The sequence below is a fragment of the Saimiri boliviensis genome, chromosome 10 (genome assembly GCF_048565385.1).
Source record: "Saimiri boliviensis isolate mSaiBol1 chromosome 10, mSaiBol1.pri, whole genome shotgun sequence".
Lineage (NCBI taxonomy): Eukaryota > Metazoa > Chordata > Mammalia > Primates > Cebidae > Saimiri > Saimiri boliviensis.
In genome coordinates, this window is record NC_133458.1 from 57,264,075 (window position 1) to 57,283,907 (window position 19,833).

General features: G+C 34.2%; 1 protein-coding gene across 2 annotated transcripts in view; it reads left to right on the forward strand.

Moving 5' to 3' along the window:
- The window catches only part of CD36 (CD36 molecule (CD36 blood group)), a 51,205-nt gene extending 33,268 nt beyond the window's left edge, over positions 1-17,937 (forward strand). For both annotated transcript variants that reach the window (XM_010344788.2, XM_074379322.1), the window contains 11 exons: positions 3,410-3,557; positions 5,315-5,494; positions 6,655-6,746; positions 8,656-8,702; positions 10,449-10,518; positions 11,506-11,693; positions 12,441-12,559; positions 13,357-13,430; positions 13,957-14,011; positions 14,541-14,705; positions 17,006-17,937. In XM_010344788.2, coding sequence (XP_010343090.1) covers positions 3,410-3,557; positions 5,315-5,494; positions 6,655-6,746; positions 8,656-8,702; positions 10,449-10,518; positions 11,506-11,693; positions 12,441-12,559; positions 13,357-13,430; positions 13,957-14,011; positions 14,541-14,705 — 1,138 coding nt within the window. In that variant the 3' untranslated portion in view covers positions 17,006-17,937. The remainder of the gene's footprint in view (positions 1-3,409; positions 3,558-5,314; positions 5,495-6,654; positions 6,747-8,655; positions 8,703-10,448; positions 10,519-11,505; positions 11,694-12,440; positions 12,560-13,356; positions 13,431-13,956; positions 14,012-14,540; positions 14,706-17,005) is intronic.
- The last annotated feature ends 1,896 nt before the right edge of the window (positions 17,938-19,833 follow it).

The following is a 19,833-nucleotide window of genomic DNA, read 5'->3' on the forward strand; positions in this document are numbered from 1 at the left end:
TCTCCTGTCTCCATGCACTTCTGTGACAATCATGATTTTGTCAATGAAGACTGTTTTTGTTGCTATAAAAAAAAATCTTAGAGAATTTTTTTCATGGTCTTAAAGTTTTTATATTATTAGCAAGAGTCTATACATATATCTTGTGAAGAATGTTATTCGGTATACCTAATATATTTTCATAGGTGTATATATATGTGTATATATACATAGGTATATCTACCTCTGAAAATCTAGAATGCATATATGACCTAAGGAGAGTCTCAGCATAATTGTTTAAGAAATAGAACCTAAGTGAACTGAGTAAATGTGAGGAAAGAAAATAATTAGTAGAATTTGAGAACTCATCATTTTTTGTTTTGTGTTTTTATTTGAGGGAGGTCATATTTTTCACTTTTATTTTTGATTTATTTTTTGAGTCAAGGTCTTGCTCTGTCACCCATGCTACAGTGCAATGGTACTATCTCAGCTCACTGAAACCTCAGCCTCCCAGCTCAAGTGATCCTGCTACCTCAGCCCCCCCGAGGAGCTGGGACCACAGGCACATGCCACTATGCCCAGCTAATTTTTATGGGGTTTGTTTCATTTTATTTTTGTTTTTTTTTTTTTGGTAGAGACAAGGTTTCACCATGTTGCCCAGGCTGGCCTCAAACTCTTGGGCTCAAGCAATCCACGTGCCTTGGCCTTGCAAAGTGCCGGGATTACAAGTGTGAGCCACCATGCCCAGCGATATATTACTTGGGATATGAGAGACCATATCATTGAAATAGTTCTCCTCTGGTAGTTGGCAGCTAATATACATTTTATTCTTAGAGCCTTTAACCTATTTCTCTAAGGGACAAAAAGGGGATATGTTAGATATTCTTGATTTGCTTAGAGAGGCAATGGAGGAAAGGTTGGAGAAGAAAAGTTGCATTTACAGCTAAATTTTATAATCCAGAAACAGCTCTTTCTGTGACAATTTTAAAGGGATTCCTGAGTAACTACAGGTTATCTTGTCTCATGATGTCACCAAAACAGTCTTTTATTGTTTGCCTGAATGCCTTAAATAATGGAAAAACAACCAGTACCTTTTAGAAAAAAGTCAATACTTTGACAGTGTTTGTGTTGAGCTAAAACATGCTTTTTCATGGTTAATTATACCCTAAGTCCCTCTGGCATTGGAAGTATGTGAGAATGTCCTCCCTCAAGCAGAACCACAGGCTTTACTTGGCCAATGGCTGCTAAAGGCGGCTTGATGACACTTTGACAAGATACGACCTGAATCAAAGCATGAAATTGCTTGGGTTGAGATTTTACGTATGTTTCTACCTAGATCATTTCTATGAAGATGCTGTAATTCCTTCAGAATATTCTTAGACCCATAATTCATTTTTAAAGTTACTTTGCTTTGGAAAGAATATAAAGAAAGTAACCTTGAGAAAAGTATAAAATAAATTACTTCCCTTGGCCTTACAAACACATTCCAAAACTTCCATACAATCTAACTTTTAAAGAAAAAAATCAGTATTATGTTCCCTTTTTAAAACTACTTTCTAAAGGCAGGGCTCAGTTTTAAGGATTTTTCTTTTAGTGACTGCCATCTACTGGTATAATGTTGTAAGTACACTTTAGGTAACGAATTTGGTTGACAATTATTTTGCTATTTTTTAATGTATGTGCATATTTCTGAAAATTAGAGTACTTTGATTTGAAATATTAGTAATATGCACACTAATTTAAAATACAACTGTCCTGAGTGCTGTTTCAGATTTTGATATTCTTTGTATGTCTGCAGTACTTCAAGAATAGTTTTCATAAAATTATATTAAAAATATATTTCTAGACAACTTTGGATCCTCTTTTTATTTTATTTATTTTTTTTTTTTTGAGACGGAGTTTCACTCTTGTTACCCAGGCTGGAGTGCAATGGCGCGATCTCGGCTCACCGCAATCTCCGCCTCCTGGGTTCAGGCAATTCTCCTGCCTCAGCCTCCTGAGTAGCTGGGATTACTGGCACAAGCCACCATGCCCAGCTAATTTTTTGTATTTTTCGTAGAGACAGGGTTTCACCATGTTGACCAGGATGGTCTCGATCTCTTGACCTTGTGATCCACCCACCTCGGCCTCCCAAAGTGCTGGGATTACAGGCTTGAGCCACCGCGCCCAGCGGATCCTCTTTTTAAAGAAGATATATTTACTAAATACATGTCTGACACATGTATTTAGTAAATATATTTATTGAGAACTCATTCTATACCAGGAATGCTTAGAGATACAAATCACTTATAAACCCCTACCCTATAGGAATTTACATTTTTATTGTAATTAAATGAAATGTGTTTTTTAAAAATTCAGTCCAATTTTTTAAGTCTTTACCTTGGCTATCTACTCACTTCACAGACATTCAAATATGACAGTGCAATTATGATGTATATCTAATTTCTTAATACTTATCTTCCAGTTGTGAAATGTATTTTTCCGGTAATAATCGCCCTTCACTACATTGATAAAATGTAGTTGGTTCTTTGCAGCCTGGGTATGTTCGAGTCAGGAGATTAGAATTAACAAAAGTATTCGATATACTTGAGTGTTGGGGAGGTTATTCTATAACCCTTAAAAATGGAAATTACAGTCTCTTATTTCTAATTATCATTGACGTACTGAAAAAGATGGAAAAAACAGTGCTGGATAGGCTATATATATATTTTGATAATTCTAATATAAGAAAATATGCTCTAAATTTTCCCCTGCGGAAGCCCCTGTACTTTTTCCTCCTTGCCTTCAGGAGAAATTCTGTCATTTGGGTATTAGATGCAATTCTTTTATGTTTGAGGGATCTTGCTTATTTCAGTTACTTTATTCCTACTATTCTCCTCACCTCTTACTCTGTAATCCAACCACACTCAAATATCTGCATTTCCCAAAATATATTGTGTTCTTTCCTATGCATGCTACTATCCGCCCTACTTTACCTAACTAAACTTTTATTTGTTACAAAGACCACTTATGTGGACTTAGTTAAGGTGGTACTTTGGGGTTAACCCTCACCTCTACCTTGACCAATCTAAATCTGGATCTGTTTTGTGTTTTCCAATGTGTTGTTTTCGTTATAACAATATTCGTTCTCCCTATTCTAATTTCCAGTTTGACAGTTTAAGACCCCTTCTGATTAGTTTGCTAGAGACCCTGGCTGATTTATCATTTAAACACCATTGCTTACATATATCTGCTATATTCTATATGTACAAAAATTATTTGTTGAATGAATGACATTTGAGATCTTGAACTCCTGACCTCAGGTGATCCACCCACCTTGGCCTCCCAAAGTGCTAGGATTACAGGCGTGAGCCACCGCGCCTGGCCTGAAATTTGAGATCTAATGTTAACATATGACAAATGTTTTGAATTCTGTTTACTTTTGTTTCTTTAGAGTTCGTTATCTAGCCAAGGAAAATGTAACCCAGGACCCCGAGAACAACACAGTCTCTTTCCTGCAGCCCAATGGTGCCATCTTTGAGCCTTCACTATCAGTTGGAACAGAAAACGACAACTTCACGGTTCTCAATCTGGCTGTGGCAGTGAGTAGACAAACAACGTTATTTATTTTAATATACCCTAGTAGTTGCTGTAATTAATCCTATCATTAGAACTATTAGGTTTTACTTATTTTTCCATTGTTAAAAAAATGTATTCCTATATCATTATTTTGAATGGAGGTATACGGTCATTTGGAAAGGGACAGAATCATAAGAATCAAATGCATTAGAAGACCACTTTATTTTTTTTGTTGTTGAAACATTATTTAATTTCAGTTTTATAATAGATTACAGAAAGATGCTTATGAAACAAGTATAACATTCGTTTCATTATGTCTTTAAATGATAGACTTATAAGTATGTAAACAACTATATAATTAAGAAACTTACAAACGCTGCCTGTAAGAAATCAGGCAAATTTTAACATAAGCAATAAACCATTCCAAGCTTTTCAGACAGTCTCTATACCTGCACCAGTGTGAATAAGCTTTAGCCAAACAAAACAAAAACAAACAAAAGCACTTTGCAACTTGCTGCAAAATGGGGAAAGAAAAGAGTATATAAACGTGATGGAATCACAACAGTCACTGTAATTTTAAGAGAAAATGAAGTCAATAAGGTTGATGGTGTGTACTGCTTTGAAAGTCGAATTCAGCTGTTGCTTGGGACTCTGGACACCGCATCACTGGAAAAACGTAAAACTCCGCAGTCTTCCGCAGGGGTGCCGTCCAAACTCATGGCAAATAAATGGCATTTGGTACTCACCATCCACAACAGGAGAGCGTTTTATGTGTATGAAGTACAATTTCTTCAGCAAACTCCGCAAAAACTGTTAAGGGGCAAAAATGAACTCTGCATTTAAAAGAAAAATAGAAAATGAAAACACAAAATCCTAAAAAGTGTATGAAGGCTCTCCATGAGCACGCTGGTATCAAACCACACATCCACAGCACGTCCTAATCCTATGTGAAACAATCCTTGCTTATCGGAGGTAGACACCTAAATTCAATAGCTTACCAATATCTTCTTGGAAGTAGGCCAAAAGGAAACAGAAAACCCATATTTTTTTTTAAAAAAGTTGATTTTCCCTAAACGTTTCCCCGAAGCTGAATTTAAAGTAGAGGAGGTCAGTGGTCCTCGTCGTTCTCGTTAAAGTCCTCCTCGTCCTCCCTGACCTGGGACACCGGGGTCTCCACCTGGAGCTGCCGTACTGAGGCCTGTTGGAACTGGTGGCCAGCATCCCATCTGCACCTTTGGTCAGGTACCTGGCAGAGAGCCTGGTGCTGTTAGATGTGGACCCTACCGTCATGAGGAACATGCCTGTAACAGTTTCCTGAGCCATTTCTGCCACCTACCGCTCCAGAGCCTTTGGGACCAGACTTCTGGCATTTTTTTTTTTTTTTTTTTTTTTTTTTTTAAGTTCTGGGACACATGTGCTGAACGTATAGGTTTGTTACATAGGTATACATGTGCCATGGTGGTTTGCTGCACCTATCAACCCATTATCCAGGTTTTAAGCCCCACGTGCATTAATGCATTAGGTATTTTAAAAGACCACTTTAAGTGTATCATTAAAGAAACTGAGCTTAACTTGGAATGTCGTCGTCATGTGGCTGGTACTGAGGCAGGGGAGTAATCATCTAGGAATTAGACAGATTGCACTTTGAGTTTTGGCAGGATTTGGCAGTAATTGTAAAGATAAGCTTTAAAAACTTTTGTATTAAGATCAATATTAGTCTTCAGTCCATGTATTTGTTAAAATCTAATATTGCATTCTTAAATTTTTTTTTTTTTTGTAGGCTGCAGCCCATATCTATCAAAATGCATTTGTTCAAGTGGTACTCAATTCACTTATTAAGAAGTCAAAATCTTCCATGTTCCAAACCAGAAGTTTGAAAGAACTGTTATGGGGCTATAAGGATCCGTTTTTGAGTTTGGTTCCATACCCTGTTAGTACCACAGTTGGTCTATTTTATCCTGTAAGTACCAGATATGAATGACACTATTATAATATTTTAATTCAATTAATTCAATGGCATTGGCAAGGCATCATTTTATAATTTAGCTCATTAGTCTTATTGCTGATCTGGAGATATATATCCTACCTTTTAAAAAAGTTCCCTTCTCATGATAGCTTCAGCTTTCCTGGTTGGGAAATTTATCTGAATTTCACCATTAAATTTAAATCTGAAAAAACAGATTTAATCAGGTTTCTACTCATTTATAAATACACAGTTTGTTTTAAATTAGCTTGTAAGCTAGTCTGTAAATCTTTGAGCACTGTTTTTGGCTTTTATTGCCCTTTTCACGTAATCAAGTTTAATATCATATTTTTGTTTTAAATATACTCATCATTCCTCCTTTTCAGATCCCTTACAAATTTGATTTACACATCTCAGTAGTATTGACAAGTTAACAGACTTCATTTTAATCAGATTGGTAAAAAGGAATTTTTTAGTAGTTCACAATGTCATGAAATGGCAGCTGGAAGATTAAGGAAAATGTGAATTTGATGGTGTATTTCATTACACTGACAAATAGGATGAGCTAACTATTGAAATGGAAGTTTGACTATAATTTCATTTGGCACTACATGTGAATATTATGTTCACTGTTACTGTTTTACTTTTAGATACTGTTAGGATTACAAGGTTACATATCAAATATGAATGTATAAAGTCACAATGAATCAAAGGCATTCTCATTTTAATTCAATACTCATAGCTCTTTGGCTAATGCTTTAAATTTTGGATGCTAATTTTATCATTTTAGTGACCACTTATTAATGATCATAACATTTAGAAAACCTGTAGAAATCATTGTTCTTACAGGTTTCTTCAACGTCCCTCACCTCAACACAGTCAGAATAGTGATCCAAATGCACTTATTGGCTTAATTATGACAAAGAGTGCTAAAGTTCACATTTTGTCAGCTTCTGATATGTATCTTCTTTGTCTCACCATCTAGTGCTTATTTCTAGGAGCCTCACAAAAAATGTCTAAGGCCAGTTAAAAACTGTATTGCAGATATATTTCAAGTCATGAGTCACCAGTGATTGAGAAATGTGAAAGTGAGTTATGTATTTTATAACTTTGACAATGACTTGTTCTGTAAGTTTTTCCCATACGTATCTTTTCAGTACAACAATACTGCGGATGGAGTTTACAAAGTTTTCAATGGAAAAGATGACATAAGCAAAGTTGCCATAATTGACACTTATAAAGGTAAAAGGTAAGTATTCAGGTAAAACGTGCATGTGTGTTACTAGGGTACTCTTAAGCAGGAATGGTATTCATTTAACACCTTATAAGACAGAGACATGAACCTATAGAACAGACCTAGTTATATTTCAGCTCTGGACACTCCTGTTCTACTAGGTATTAACCCTTTAGTTGTGGCAACTGGTGCGTTCACACCAGTGCATAGCTGCGGACTATCAGCTCTACTTTATGGTTTAGTTTACCTTTCTGCACAGGTTATTTTACATAAAGAAAACTCCACAGGGACTATTTTTTCATCTCTGCTACATATCCAGCATTACAGTACAATTATTCTTACAATTAGATAACCATAAATGAAAAGGGGGGAAAAAAAACCCAACACATTAACTGATTGCCTAGTAGGTAGAAACTTTTTTCGTTTTTAAATTGAGCAGATCACATTTTAGACTCCAATGGCATGACCTAAATAGCTACCAAGATGGAAGCTAAATGAATCCAAGCAAGTGCTTTCATGACATTCCCCCTACAGTCTTTAGTTTTCCATATTAATAACTCAACTGTTTTAATGTTTATCAATGCAAAACTTGAATGAATATTTCAAGTACAGTTCTACAATGTACATACAAAATGTGAAAATAAAGAATATGCCACTTTTGAAATGGTAAAATAACAAATCACCTTCATAAGCCAGCCTATTCATCTAAAGGATTTATAATTTGTCACATGTTTAAACTGGGAAGAACCATAATAAATATCAAGGGAGCAAGCTTTCTTCTGCCTAAAGTTAACAACAGTGTTTTAGACCAGTTATTTCTGAAAAAGAATAAGGTGATCAAAACTGAAAGAGATGAAATGTTTTTATTAATATAAGTAACTCCTACCTCAAACAGTCTATTAATTACATTTAACAGCTAAATATTAGTAGTAGAGTACTTTAGAAGAAAAAGTAAAAGAAAAAGAAAAAGAGTCCACATTACATATTTCTACAGAAAAATCGGGGAAAAAAACAAGTATTCATTTAAGAGGAAATCATAGCGATTTTTTATATTGAGGAATAACAAGCATTTCTCTCTATTAATATTACAGAGGGATGTGGAGGGGAGTTGCTAAGCACTCCTAATTAGAGTAAGAATTTCATGTTACTTTGAGATTATGATAAGGTTGATTTAACTCATCATGGCAAGACTGATTGCGATTCACCACTTACTTTGTTTAAAAAGTAAGCAATGGCTTATCTTGATATGTTACTGTTTGTTAGGCGTGGAAAATAAGTTTCTCCATCACCAGAAAGTGGTTGAGAATGCAGGGAAACTATATTGTTTTCATCACTTTCAGATAAATATAGCTTATTTATATGCCAAAGTATAAATTAATAAACTCTTTGCTACTTTAATGCAAGTCCATGTGAGAATTAAATGGGGGAAGGGGCAGGAATATAAATTAACCATCTGTATGTTTTGAATGTTTGCTGATCCAAACACCTGCTGCTTTCTTCCCCACTTCTGCTTGCCCTACACTGAGCTTACATCAGTTACCCACTTAACACTTTCTTTCTATTCATTCTGAGCACTTATATTACTGAGTAATTCATATATTCCACTGGAAAAAAATTCTCCCCTACGTAGAAATCTAAGTTTCTGATAAATGTTTTCAATTTTTTTCTTATTCCAAGATATTTCTAATTAACACTTTGCAGTTTTTATTTCATGATCTGGCCACCTAATGGCATCAGGTACTTTGTAATAGGATAAAAGGTTCAAACATAACATTAAAAGAATTAGAAAATTTCTTAAACTTAGTACTTGTCACATGTGAATGTATCATATTAACAGAAGTACTGAATTATAATAGAAAAAGTAATATAAGAAAGGTGTTCTTTAAATGAGAATGTTTACTGTTTTTTTTTTTTTTTCCCTAAGGAATCTCTCCTATTGGGAAAGTTATTGTGACATGATTAATGGTACAGGTAAGAATATTTGTTCTGTCGTCATCACAGTGAATCCACCCCCCTTTCCCACAAACCCACCATTATGTCGACAGTGTTCTGAAAGTTGAGGGTGTGTGTTTACTTGCCTTTATATCCCCACGACATAATTCAGAGTCACTATTTGTATATAGGCTTAGTCAATGTCTGTTCAATGTGATGGGATTTCTGAAGATTAATCATAAGGAATTAGCCCTTACTGCATGACTCAGAGAAATATTTGTTTTATAAAAACCTTACTTAATTAACTGCCAACCTGGCAACATAAGTAAATGCTGAAAAGAAAAAAAAAAAAAAAGACAAAAACAAAGCAAAAAACACTTAAGTAGTTACCATCCAAATCCGTTATTCTTTTAATTCTAACTTATCTGTACACCATTTATAAAAGAAAACTAATTGCAAAAGAAAAAACGTATCTAAGCATGGGCTACTAGCTGAGGTAGCAAAGTTGCAAGACAGAAACATCTACTTTTTGATAAGTTGGTCAGAATAAGAGAGAAAACAGTAACAAGGTCAGATGTTTACCTGACTGTGAAAAATGTATGTAAAAAATGAGCATTCCAAGTTAGAATTGGGAAAAAAAGAACTATAAACTTAGATTTAAGGTATGGTTAGATCAGGCTTATTCTCCTGCAGGAAAAGCAAAGTACAGATATGCCTATTAGACCTTGGAGACCAAGGCATGAGGGTTTGTAGTAGTGATACTCATCTGAGAAGTCCATGGAGGAGTGAACGAATTATTTCTTCATATATCCAATGTTTGCCATGGATCATACCTGTAGCAAAAATTCAGGAAATTAAATAAATGACTTTTCTATACACTTTCAAAGCATTTGAAGTTCCATTTAGTGAGAGAACTTCAGTAAATATTTTTCAAAAACTATTAATCAGCCATCAGGGCAAATGAAAAAAAAAATGACTAAAAATAAGAAACGTGGATGTGGCAGGAGTGCTAAATGAACTTCACTGTAAAGAAAAGTGCCACTCCACTGTTGGGGTGGGGCGTTGTAAAAAACACACACAATGTTAGCGTTAACACTTCATTTTATGCTTATTTTGTACCATTAGATATGTATAGTATGTAGATTTGTTGTTGACTATAGCAGCCTCTAGCCACATGCAACTGTTAAGGACTCAAAATGTGGCTAGTATGATTTGAAATGTGCTGTAAATATAAAATGCACAGTGGATTTTGAGATTTTAAGAATTTAAAATATAATAGTTACATGTTAAAATATTTTGGTTATAATAAATAAAAACATATATATGTATATATATTTTTTTGAGATGAAATTTCACCCTTCTCAACCAGCCTGGAGTGTAATAGTGAGATCTTGGCTCACTGCAACCACCGCCTCCTGGTTTCAAGTGATTCCCCTGCCTCAACCTCCCAAGTAGCTGGGATTACAGGCACCCACCAACACACCCAGCTAATTTTTTGTATTTTTAGTAGAGATGGCATTTCACCATGATGGCCAGGCTGGTCTCGAACTCCTGACTCAGGTGATCCTCAGCTTTCTAAAGTGCTGGGAGTATAGGCATGAGCCACAGCACCCAATTATTATTATTATTATTATTTGCCTTTTTAAAATGTGGCTACTAGATAAATTACTTAGGTAGATTGAATGATGTTTCTATGAGAGATATCTAGATTTGGAGGAGAGATACCTAGATTTGTTTCTAGAACACATATTACATCTAATCATTTGCCACTCGATTTTTAAACAGATGCAGCCTCGTTTCCACCTTTTGTTGAGAAGAGCCAGGTTTTGCAGTTCTTTTCTTCTGACATTTGCAGGTAAGACAAATACAGAAGTATGTCTGAGTCAGATCTCAGGTAACAAAATGCAGACCAAGAAACTTTTATAATCATTTGAGAAAAATAAGAATAAACACAGCATAGGAAATTCATGTTTAACTCTTGGGAAAATATCCTTTGACGTCCTCCTATTTTTAATACTGCAAATAATTCTCTCTCTTTTTTTTTTGCCATTTCTATCTAAGCGAGAACCATTTTGCCTTTTTAAAACTAAACTAGTAATAACGATCAAGTCTACAAGGGCATGCACAGTCTTTCTAAAGATATACAGAGAAGATGATGCAAACATAATAGAACTGTGTTAATTAACGTGCTCTGCTCCAATTTGTGGGGCCCAGTAGATAACACACAAGCCCTAGAACCTTTCTACCCTTGACCCCAAGCTCTGCCTTTAAAGACTGTATGATAGTGGGTAAGCATTTAACATCTCTGAACATTTTTCTTATCTGTACAATTTAAGACAGCACTATTTATTCTTCTTATATGGGTATCGTGATTAGAAAAAAATGTGTATTGAGCCCTATAAATTTGGTAAATGATGGAAATGTACCGGGTATATATCCAGCATGTATATGCACATACTCCAGTGAGTAGTCTTTCTCTCCAGGATTAATTAAGCTGTGAAAAAAAAAGCAAACATCATTTCATTTAAACTGAGCACAAAAAAGTATTTGAGGGAAGTCCCATCAATATTTACTCTATAGGAAAATTTGCCTGTGAGAAATGACTTTGGTATAAACATGGTGCTTCACAAACAAGAACAGTTACTACTTGGGTATTGAGTTATAGTATGGGTTACAATTTCCCAGTAACTTTATTTTCTAATAAATTAGAAATATTTCTAAGAATGAAACAAGAATTTAAGAGTATATGATGTTTCTAAGTTAAAGCAAGACTTAAGTAAAATGAATCTCCAGAATGCAAGTGCAGGTCCCTGGAATGCAGCTCTTTTTTCTCTGTATTCAGGTCAATCTATGCTATATTTGAATCCGAAATTAATCTGAAAGGAATCCCTGTGTACAGATTTGTTCTTCCATCCAAAGCCTTTGCCTCTCCACTTGAAAACCCAGACAACCATTGTTTCTGCACAGAAAAAATTATCTCAAAAAATTGTACATCGTATGGTGTGCTAGACATCAGCAAATGCAAAGAAGGTGAGTAAATATCCTCAGTAGCACAATCCATATCATAATTTGTGATATTCTTTAAAATGAGACCTTTACCACAATCTCTTTGCAACCAAAATGTAAAATTTAAAGAAATTAGGGCAGAAGAGTGGTGGCAGAAAATTTTCGTGCTGATTTTGTGTTTTGGGAGGGTCCCACTTGTGTTTCAGTGTTGCCAAATTTAGTGAAATCGACATCAGTATTTCCTTGTGGCGGCTTTTAGATTTAGGGTGAAATGAAAATGATTCCCAGAACACTTTGGGCACCCCGTTATCCATCTGTTATTGCTCTAACTTTTTTCACTAGAAAATGGTAAGTAAAGGTAAATGTATTTTCAGTATGTATCTAAAGCAAGAGTTCAACATAAAATTTGGAGTCTAGCTTATCTAGTAAATATTTCTCATACTAATATGAATGTGGAAGAGGAAAGAAAAAACTAGTGTTCAATGAAATAAATTCTTAGTTCATCGACATATTACTGCCCAAAAGCTGAACATGTTGCAGTATTTCAACAGAATTGTACATATTGACAATATCGAAGAAGTATACAGTAGACATTAACTGACATAATACTTCCCTACCTTTATCTCTCCCATCAGTGTTAAAAACCAAATTATTTTTAATTTAAGAAGCTTTATTTTTAATTTAAGAAGCTTTATGTGAAAATGTTTTCTGAATTATATGTGAAATGAAGAAAGTCATTAATTCCAACTGACTCTTAAAACTTGTCTTCAGGGAGACCTGTGTACATTTCACTTCCTCATTTTCTACATTCAAGTCCTGATGTTTCAGAACCTATTGATGGCTTAAACCCAAATGAAGAAGAACATAGGACATACTTGGATATTGAACCTGTAAGAAAACATATTATTGATCTGATTTGGTTGATATTTTTAAAAATACAATTGAAAGAAAAATGATCTTGTCAATAATACTAATACTAATAAATATGATCAATTAGTATTATTGACAAGATCATTTATTGAATCACATTCTTAAAAGTTACTGAAACTTATCAGTGAAAATTACATTCATTTCTTCCAAATACTGCTTAGGAAATAATTCTAATTGGCTTAAAATAATTTTACATAATTTTTTTATGGTTATATGAAGAGTCATTGAATATGTGAGTTTGGGGCAAGGTCTATGTAGAATTGTTACAGCACAACAGTTCTAATCTTTATATTTTCCTTATCAAAAGTTCAATGAAATTCTAGAATTTTAGTAGTCATGTTTTAGTTTAAATAATGACAGTAGTATTATAACTAATGATACATGGATTCTAACTGAATATAAATTTGACCAGGAATTAAATGATCTGGGATCCTATATTTTGTTGTTGATTTCCTTAAAACCACTTCAAGTAAATCACAAATCTAATGAAATCCTTGACATTAGATTGGGCCAGGAAATTGTGTGAATCCGTATAGATGCATGTATAAAAACATAACTATATCTACAGTTGTATATAATATATTCAATAAGTCCAATTAATTTGTAACTTTTAAAAGTTTCAAGTAGTCCCTTGCACCTTAAGTTCTATATTACCTTCTCTCCTGTTGTAAGAAAAATAACTTTTGAACAGTATAGAATAGTATAAAACAAGGTTTTAAAAAGAAATTGGAAATCATTTTAGTTGTTCTGTTTTTAGATAACTGGATTCACTTTACGATTTGCCAAACGACTGCAGGTGAACCTGTTGGTCAAGCCGTCAATAAAAATTGAGTGAGTCTCTCGATACGGTTTGTATTATCTTCTTGTAAGAACATGAGTATATCTACGCAAGTAAATGAAAAGAACATCTGATATCAATTTATCTTTAGCTTAACGTCACCAAATAATCATTATTAAATGTCTTGAGAAATTTCATCTATGCCTTAGAATCGTATATTGTGTTTATTGAAATGGTACTTGAACGGATTTTGGAATGGTTTTTATTTGAGCATTTGATGGCATCTCTCATTTTGTTAGCTGCCCAAATATTTCTATGGCAATAATTGTTAGAATTCATATTTTATTTCCCTGAGTAGAATTTATTGAAAGGGAAAATCCACTTGGGGGAAAAAATCAATGTGATTAGAAGATATAAGAGCAAATGAAGTCTGAGAAACAACTATATTAAAATTTAAATGATTCATTACAGGAACAAAATCAAATTAGCTACAGCAACTAATTTCTGAACATTTAAAACAGTTTGTTATATATAAATATTAGTTTATATGTTCATAATTATTTTCAATGTATATTACAGAGCATTAAAGCGTTTGAAGAGGAACTATATTGTGCCTATTATTTGGCTTAATGAGGTTTGTATTTTAAGCTATTAGTCATTAAAAGAAGAAACTTTGTTTGTATATAAGCTCTTGATATTTAAAAAGAATGTATAATATAAAGCTACATGTATTTCCATTGCCCATATGGATGAGTAAACATTTGAGATAACTTAATTGCACAAAAATATCGTTTGTGTTAGTTTTCAATTTTTATTTTTAAAAAACCTTTCCTATCATTTAAGATTTTCTTTAAAAATGCTATTAAACACTTTTTCTTATTGTATCACTTGTCTTAGGGAAGAGGCACATACATGTAATTCCAGGTAAATCAAGACTCACTGAATATTTAGTTGGCTCTTATTAACACTATCAGTCCAGGTTGTCGTAGTCTATCCTGTTGCCTCACAAGGTATTTTTTGTATCACTGATTAGCTATAAACATAGGAAAAACATTGAATAATACTTTGGAGCAAGTGGAACTGTTGATGACATGCAATTGAAGGGTTGAGTATTTAGCTTTACTAATGTACCCAAATAATGTTGATTATTAACTTGATTACAGACTGGGACCATTGGTAATGAGAAGGCAAACATGTTCAGAAGTCAAGTTACTGGAAAAATAAACCTCCTTGGCCTGATAGAAATGATCTTACTTAGTGTTGGTGTGGTGATGTTTGTTGCTTTCATGATTTCGTATTGTGCATGCAGATCAAAAGCAATAAAATAAGTAAGTATATACCAAAAATATTGCTTCAATAACATTAGCTTATATCTTACTTGTTTTCATTTTATCAAAGAGAAGTTATATATTAGGCCATATCTATTTCTAGACATTCCTAGCCAACGATCATTTTATTTTGAAGTATTTAATGTAAATTAAGACACAAATAAGTAAATAAAATCTATATTAAGCAGATCACTGAAGTCTCTAATTCTGGGAGAAAGGATAAAAGATGTCATTGTGACCATTGTAACAATAGCACAAATGTAGCACTTGTCCAAAATTGACTGGTTCATTTCTCAGTTATATAGCTCATTATTTTTTAAAATCAGATAATTTATAACGGACTAGGAAAAGGTGTCATAAGAACAGGATTGCTGCATGTAGACATGCTGGCCATGCATTTTCCAAATGAACAATGAAAAGACCTGAACTAAAATTTGAATATAATGGTATCAGGAAATAGGAGAGGAGAGAATAGTATTCAACACAGTAAAACCAAGTACTCAGAGTTTAGAGGAAAAGAAAGATAAAACATTTGTGTCAAAACTGTTGTTCAGGGCCGGGCGCGGTGGCTCAAGCCTGTAATCCCAGCACTTTGGGAGGCCGAGGCGGGTGGATCACGAGGTCAAAAGATCGAGACCATCCTGGTCAACATGGTGAAACCCCGTCTCTACTAAAAATACAAAAAATTAGCTGGGCATGGTGGCGCGTGCCTGTAATCCCAGCTACTCAGGAGGCTGAGGCAGGAGAATTGCCTGAACCCGGGAGGCGGAGGTTGCGGTGAGCCGAGATCGCGCCATCGCACTCCAGCCTGGGTAACAAGAAACTCCGTCTCAAAAAACAAACAAACAAACAAAAAAAAAAAAAACAAAAAAAAAACTGTTGTTCACATGTTGAGACACTTTAAGCCTCTATGCTTCAAATATTAGTGTCTATGCCCTCTATACATAAAGTGTAATGAATGCTTCACCTTTCCTAAAGGAAAACCTTTATTTTAGTGTTGATAGTAGCATTGCTACTGGGGAGAAATTGCTACCTGGGGAGAAATTTTTACTTTCTCCAGCCCACCCTTCTCAGACCACAATACCATTTCATGATTTTCCAATAGCCTGGATTCATCAGCATCCATTCTGACTTCAGAGATGATGTTCCATGAAATCAAATTTTAATTGTCTATTACCAAAGCATAAATCAGTTACACTGATGATTTTTTAAAATATAAAGTGGAATTTAGGGACCAATAATTTTGTTTAAGATGACAACCTAATTTTTGGTTCTAATCACTTCTACTACTATTTAGTCACCAAAAAGACAATACTTCTGCCTACAAACTATTTGGACAGAATGTCTTCAAAATTCACATTATAAAAAAATGATATATTACCTTTAATGCCTTTCATTAGCCTACTGACAAATTATGACTAACCAAAGGTATTTATATGACCATGTAATCTTTTCTAACAAAAATCTTGTCCTAATGGGAAAGCATGCTTAATAAAAGGAAATGTAGAAGTTATAAACATGCTTTCTAAGTATTCAGAATTAAAATTATGTGATATATTTTATCACTGCTTAATGATCCCTGCATGTCAGATTCCTTGGGTCCATTTGTAGCTAAATTATAATGAAAAAAATCAAGACTTGCTGTAGCAACTTTGTCAACATATATACTAGTTTTGCTTATACATTTGATTTTTATAAGGAAAAGAAGTTACTGCCTCCTCCCTTTTTTTTTTTACAAGCAGAGAATAGACTGTTGATTACTTGATTTACTAGATTTAGAAGAATCCCAAAAGATGTAGATTTTCTTAAGCAAAATTCAGCTTTTAGTATCATAATTGTATCTTTGGACAGACTTGTGAACAATAGAAACAGGTAGGAAGATAGGTAGGTATTCGAGAGGGAGCAAAGTGTAAGATGGTGGAGTTAATGTGCGGTTTTACTCAGGGGGTTACAAGGAAAATAACCCAATGGTCATTTTTAAAGTACAGCTTTAAATGGAACTTGGTCTGAAGGGTGTGGAAATGCTGGTCTAGGGGAGATGCACTTTAGCTACCATTCCTTGTCTGATATGTGCTAGTCTTGAGGATTAGGAAGCACCCTTCTTATGTGCCTTTCTGGAATGGGAATATGTTTTGCCTTATGGGTGAAGTCCATTAGAAAACACTTCTCATTGCAGCTAGAGAAATCGAACTGATTAATGAAAAGTATGCTATCTATCTTAGATATATAAAATTTAAGCATTATATGTTGTAATATTCCACTGCTTTCTGATAAGTGGGAACATTTCCTCTGCTTTACAGGCAGCAAATGATTCTTCACATTTATGCAACAACTATGTCATGACCTTTGGTAATACCGACCTACAGCATGAAGATTGGATATGCTTTAATTTTACAAAACACACCTTATCTTTTAGTTGAAGAAATGGTGGCACTATTTTTGTTTTTTGCACTAAGCAACAGCACATTTTGAAAGGATTGAGATGCTACGAAAATCTCTACCTGGCACAAAAAAAACCCAGCACCTTTTAAAATTCATCATTTTCACAACTGAATTGATTTCAGTTTCTATAGACCTGGCTCAAGCACCAACCAGTTTCTTTGTATTGTTCCGATTCAATAACTGGTTTCTGGGTGGCCAATTCAGAAGAAGAGTGGACATTCTCAACAAATCCTAGGCCCTGCATTCCTGTCTTCCTCATCCAGGGGAAAACACTGTCACCCTAGTAGCTGCTCTATTCCACTGCAACAGTCTCCAGGCCCATCAGCATATTGCATTTCCTGCGCACCAAATATTTTGAAAGACATTTATAAATAATTGGCTTATGACTCACTAATTAGGTATTTATCTGCGAATTCCTTCATACAGCAACAGCAGGTATCATAACCCTTTTTTTACTTTATAAAAGTATGGTCTTATCTATTTTGTCACTGATCATGCAAATGGACATCATTTTAGTACAGTTTAGCTTTTATATTTTAAAGACTTGGTCATTTTCTGTGTTGTGCGACTCTTCTGGAAATATGAGTAAATTTTTCTTTTTTTTTATTCAGTTGCAACTTACGCTTGGCATCTTCAGAATGCCGTTCTAGCATTGAGATGTAAATGAAGGAATTATTGTATGAAATATTACCAAGAGTAGAAATGCATTGTTATTCATTGTAATATTTGTGGCCATCATAATCACCTCATAAAGACTGGTTTCAACCATTAAAATATGTTTTCCCTTAAATTCCTCTGCTTTTTTTGTTCTTGTTATGTCAGAAAATGTTTATACTAATTTTCTGTTCAAAGTATATTATCTGAATCCACATTTCTTTATAAATCCATAGTTCTTGCTGAAATAAGCTTTCTAAATTTTCACCACTTTTTTTCTAGGCTAATGTTTTATGCTAATTGGATAAAGAAAAAAAAGACATTTGGTTCTATCCTTTACGGCAGTAAGTTCTAAAGGTTTTTCCTGTTTCGTAAGGAGACACATTAATAGGTAACCCTGCTTTCTTTAGCAGAGGTTCACTTATTTCAGAGAGCTTTTCCTAAAAAAAATCCCAGCATAGAAAAGGAAGACAAACCAAATTCTATCTTGTGTTTTACCCACAGAAGGATGCAGGAAAAAGGAGTAGTAACTGGCCTGTTTGGATACTAAAATTGAAAATAACTTAGCCTCCTTATGATAGCTGCCTGGCTAAATGTTTAACATTCCCTATAAAAAAGCCACAAACCAAGATTCTACCTGTTTGAAAAGATCTTTGAATCTCTGAAGGTGCTTAAAACATTTTAATAAGTGCCTTTCCTTTTAATTGGAAGGATAAAAGTATCTGTCCAAGGTATTAATATGTAAGATAACATTGTACCACATGTTCTTCTGATAATACAAGGTTTATTCTATTTTCATGAGGTTATTTGTGGATATGTCCATCTCAGATAAATATAAACAAAAGTTTTTAATTGTAGAGACCCTTAGGGCTGAGTTATATAATGTAGAAATGTCTAAAAATAACTGGATGAGAAAATACATATTGACCTCCTGTATGTTATCACTAATCATGACTCAAACCCTAATATCTTCCTATAGGAATGATCTCATGGCATTTATATATCAGAAAAGATTTTGACCTGTATATCTTTAATATTGTTTGAATGCATGTATATTATAATCTTTATCATTCCTCAGTATTTTATTTCTCATTCTGTAAAAGGAATACAAGAGGAAAGATAATTCATCCACAAAGACAACCAGATTAAAAATATGCTTTAGGGGGCCCAGGCAGGTGGATCACCTGAAGTCAGGAGTATGAGACCAGCCTGACCAACATGGAGAAACCCTGTCTGTACTAAAAATACAAAATTAAATGGGCATGGTGGCACATGCCTGTAACCTCAGCTACTTGGGAGGCTGAGGCAGGAGAATTGCTTGAATCCAGGAGGCAGAGGTTGCGATGAGCCGAGATGGCACCATTGCACTCCAGCCTGGGCAACAAGAGTGAAACTCCATCTCAAAAAAAAATCATGCAGTAGAAAAAATAATTAAAGAAGGGGAGATTTTTTTTTACATGAAATCTGGGGAGTGTGTGTGTGTGTGTGTGTGTGTGTGTGTGTGTGTGTGCATGCACAGTGTGGTAGAGGGGCAATGTGGGGAATATATTACACATGTGACTTTTTGTTTTGCCCTGGTGAAGTGAATGTTGTTCAGAAAGATAAATTACTTCCAGTTACTCAAAGATAATTTTATATCTTTTAGTCATAAAAAAGTTGTACCCTTTGGTAGAGGCACATTTTCATCCCAAAGTTGGTTATTCCCGACAGAACTATAGTGGTTATTCATAAGTTTGAAAATCAATAGCATCTACAAATGGGTTAACAGATTAGAGAATCAACAGCATCTGAAAATAGGTTAATGCATATTGCTTCTAACAAGTGCATGAAGAAATGGAACAAGCTATGTAGCTTTCAGTTCTGAAAGAAAGGGGTAAAGGCGGGTATGGTTTCAAGAAAAATATATAGCTATGCACATGGTTATAGCTGAAAATATTTGTATTAAGATGTATACATATACACATTTGTTAACCTGTTATCAGTGTCTGAGCTACATAATTATCTTTCTAGTTGGAATTTGTTTTAGGTGTGT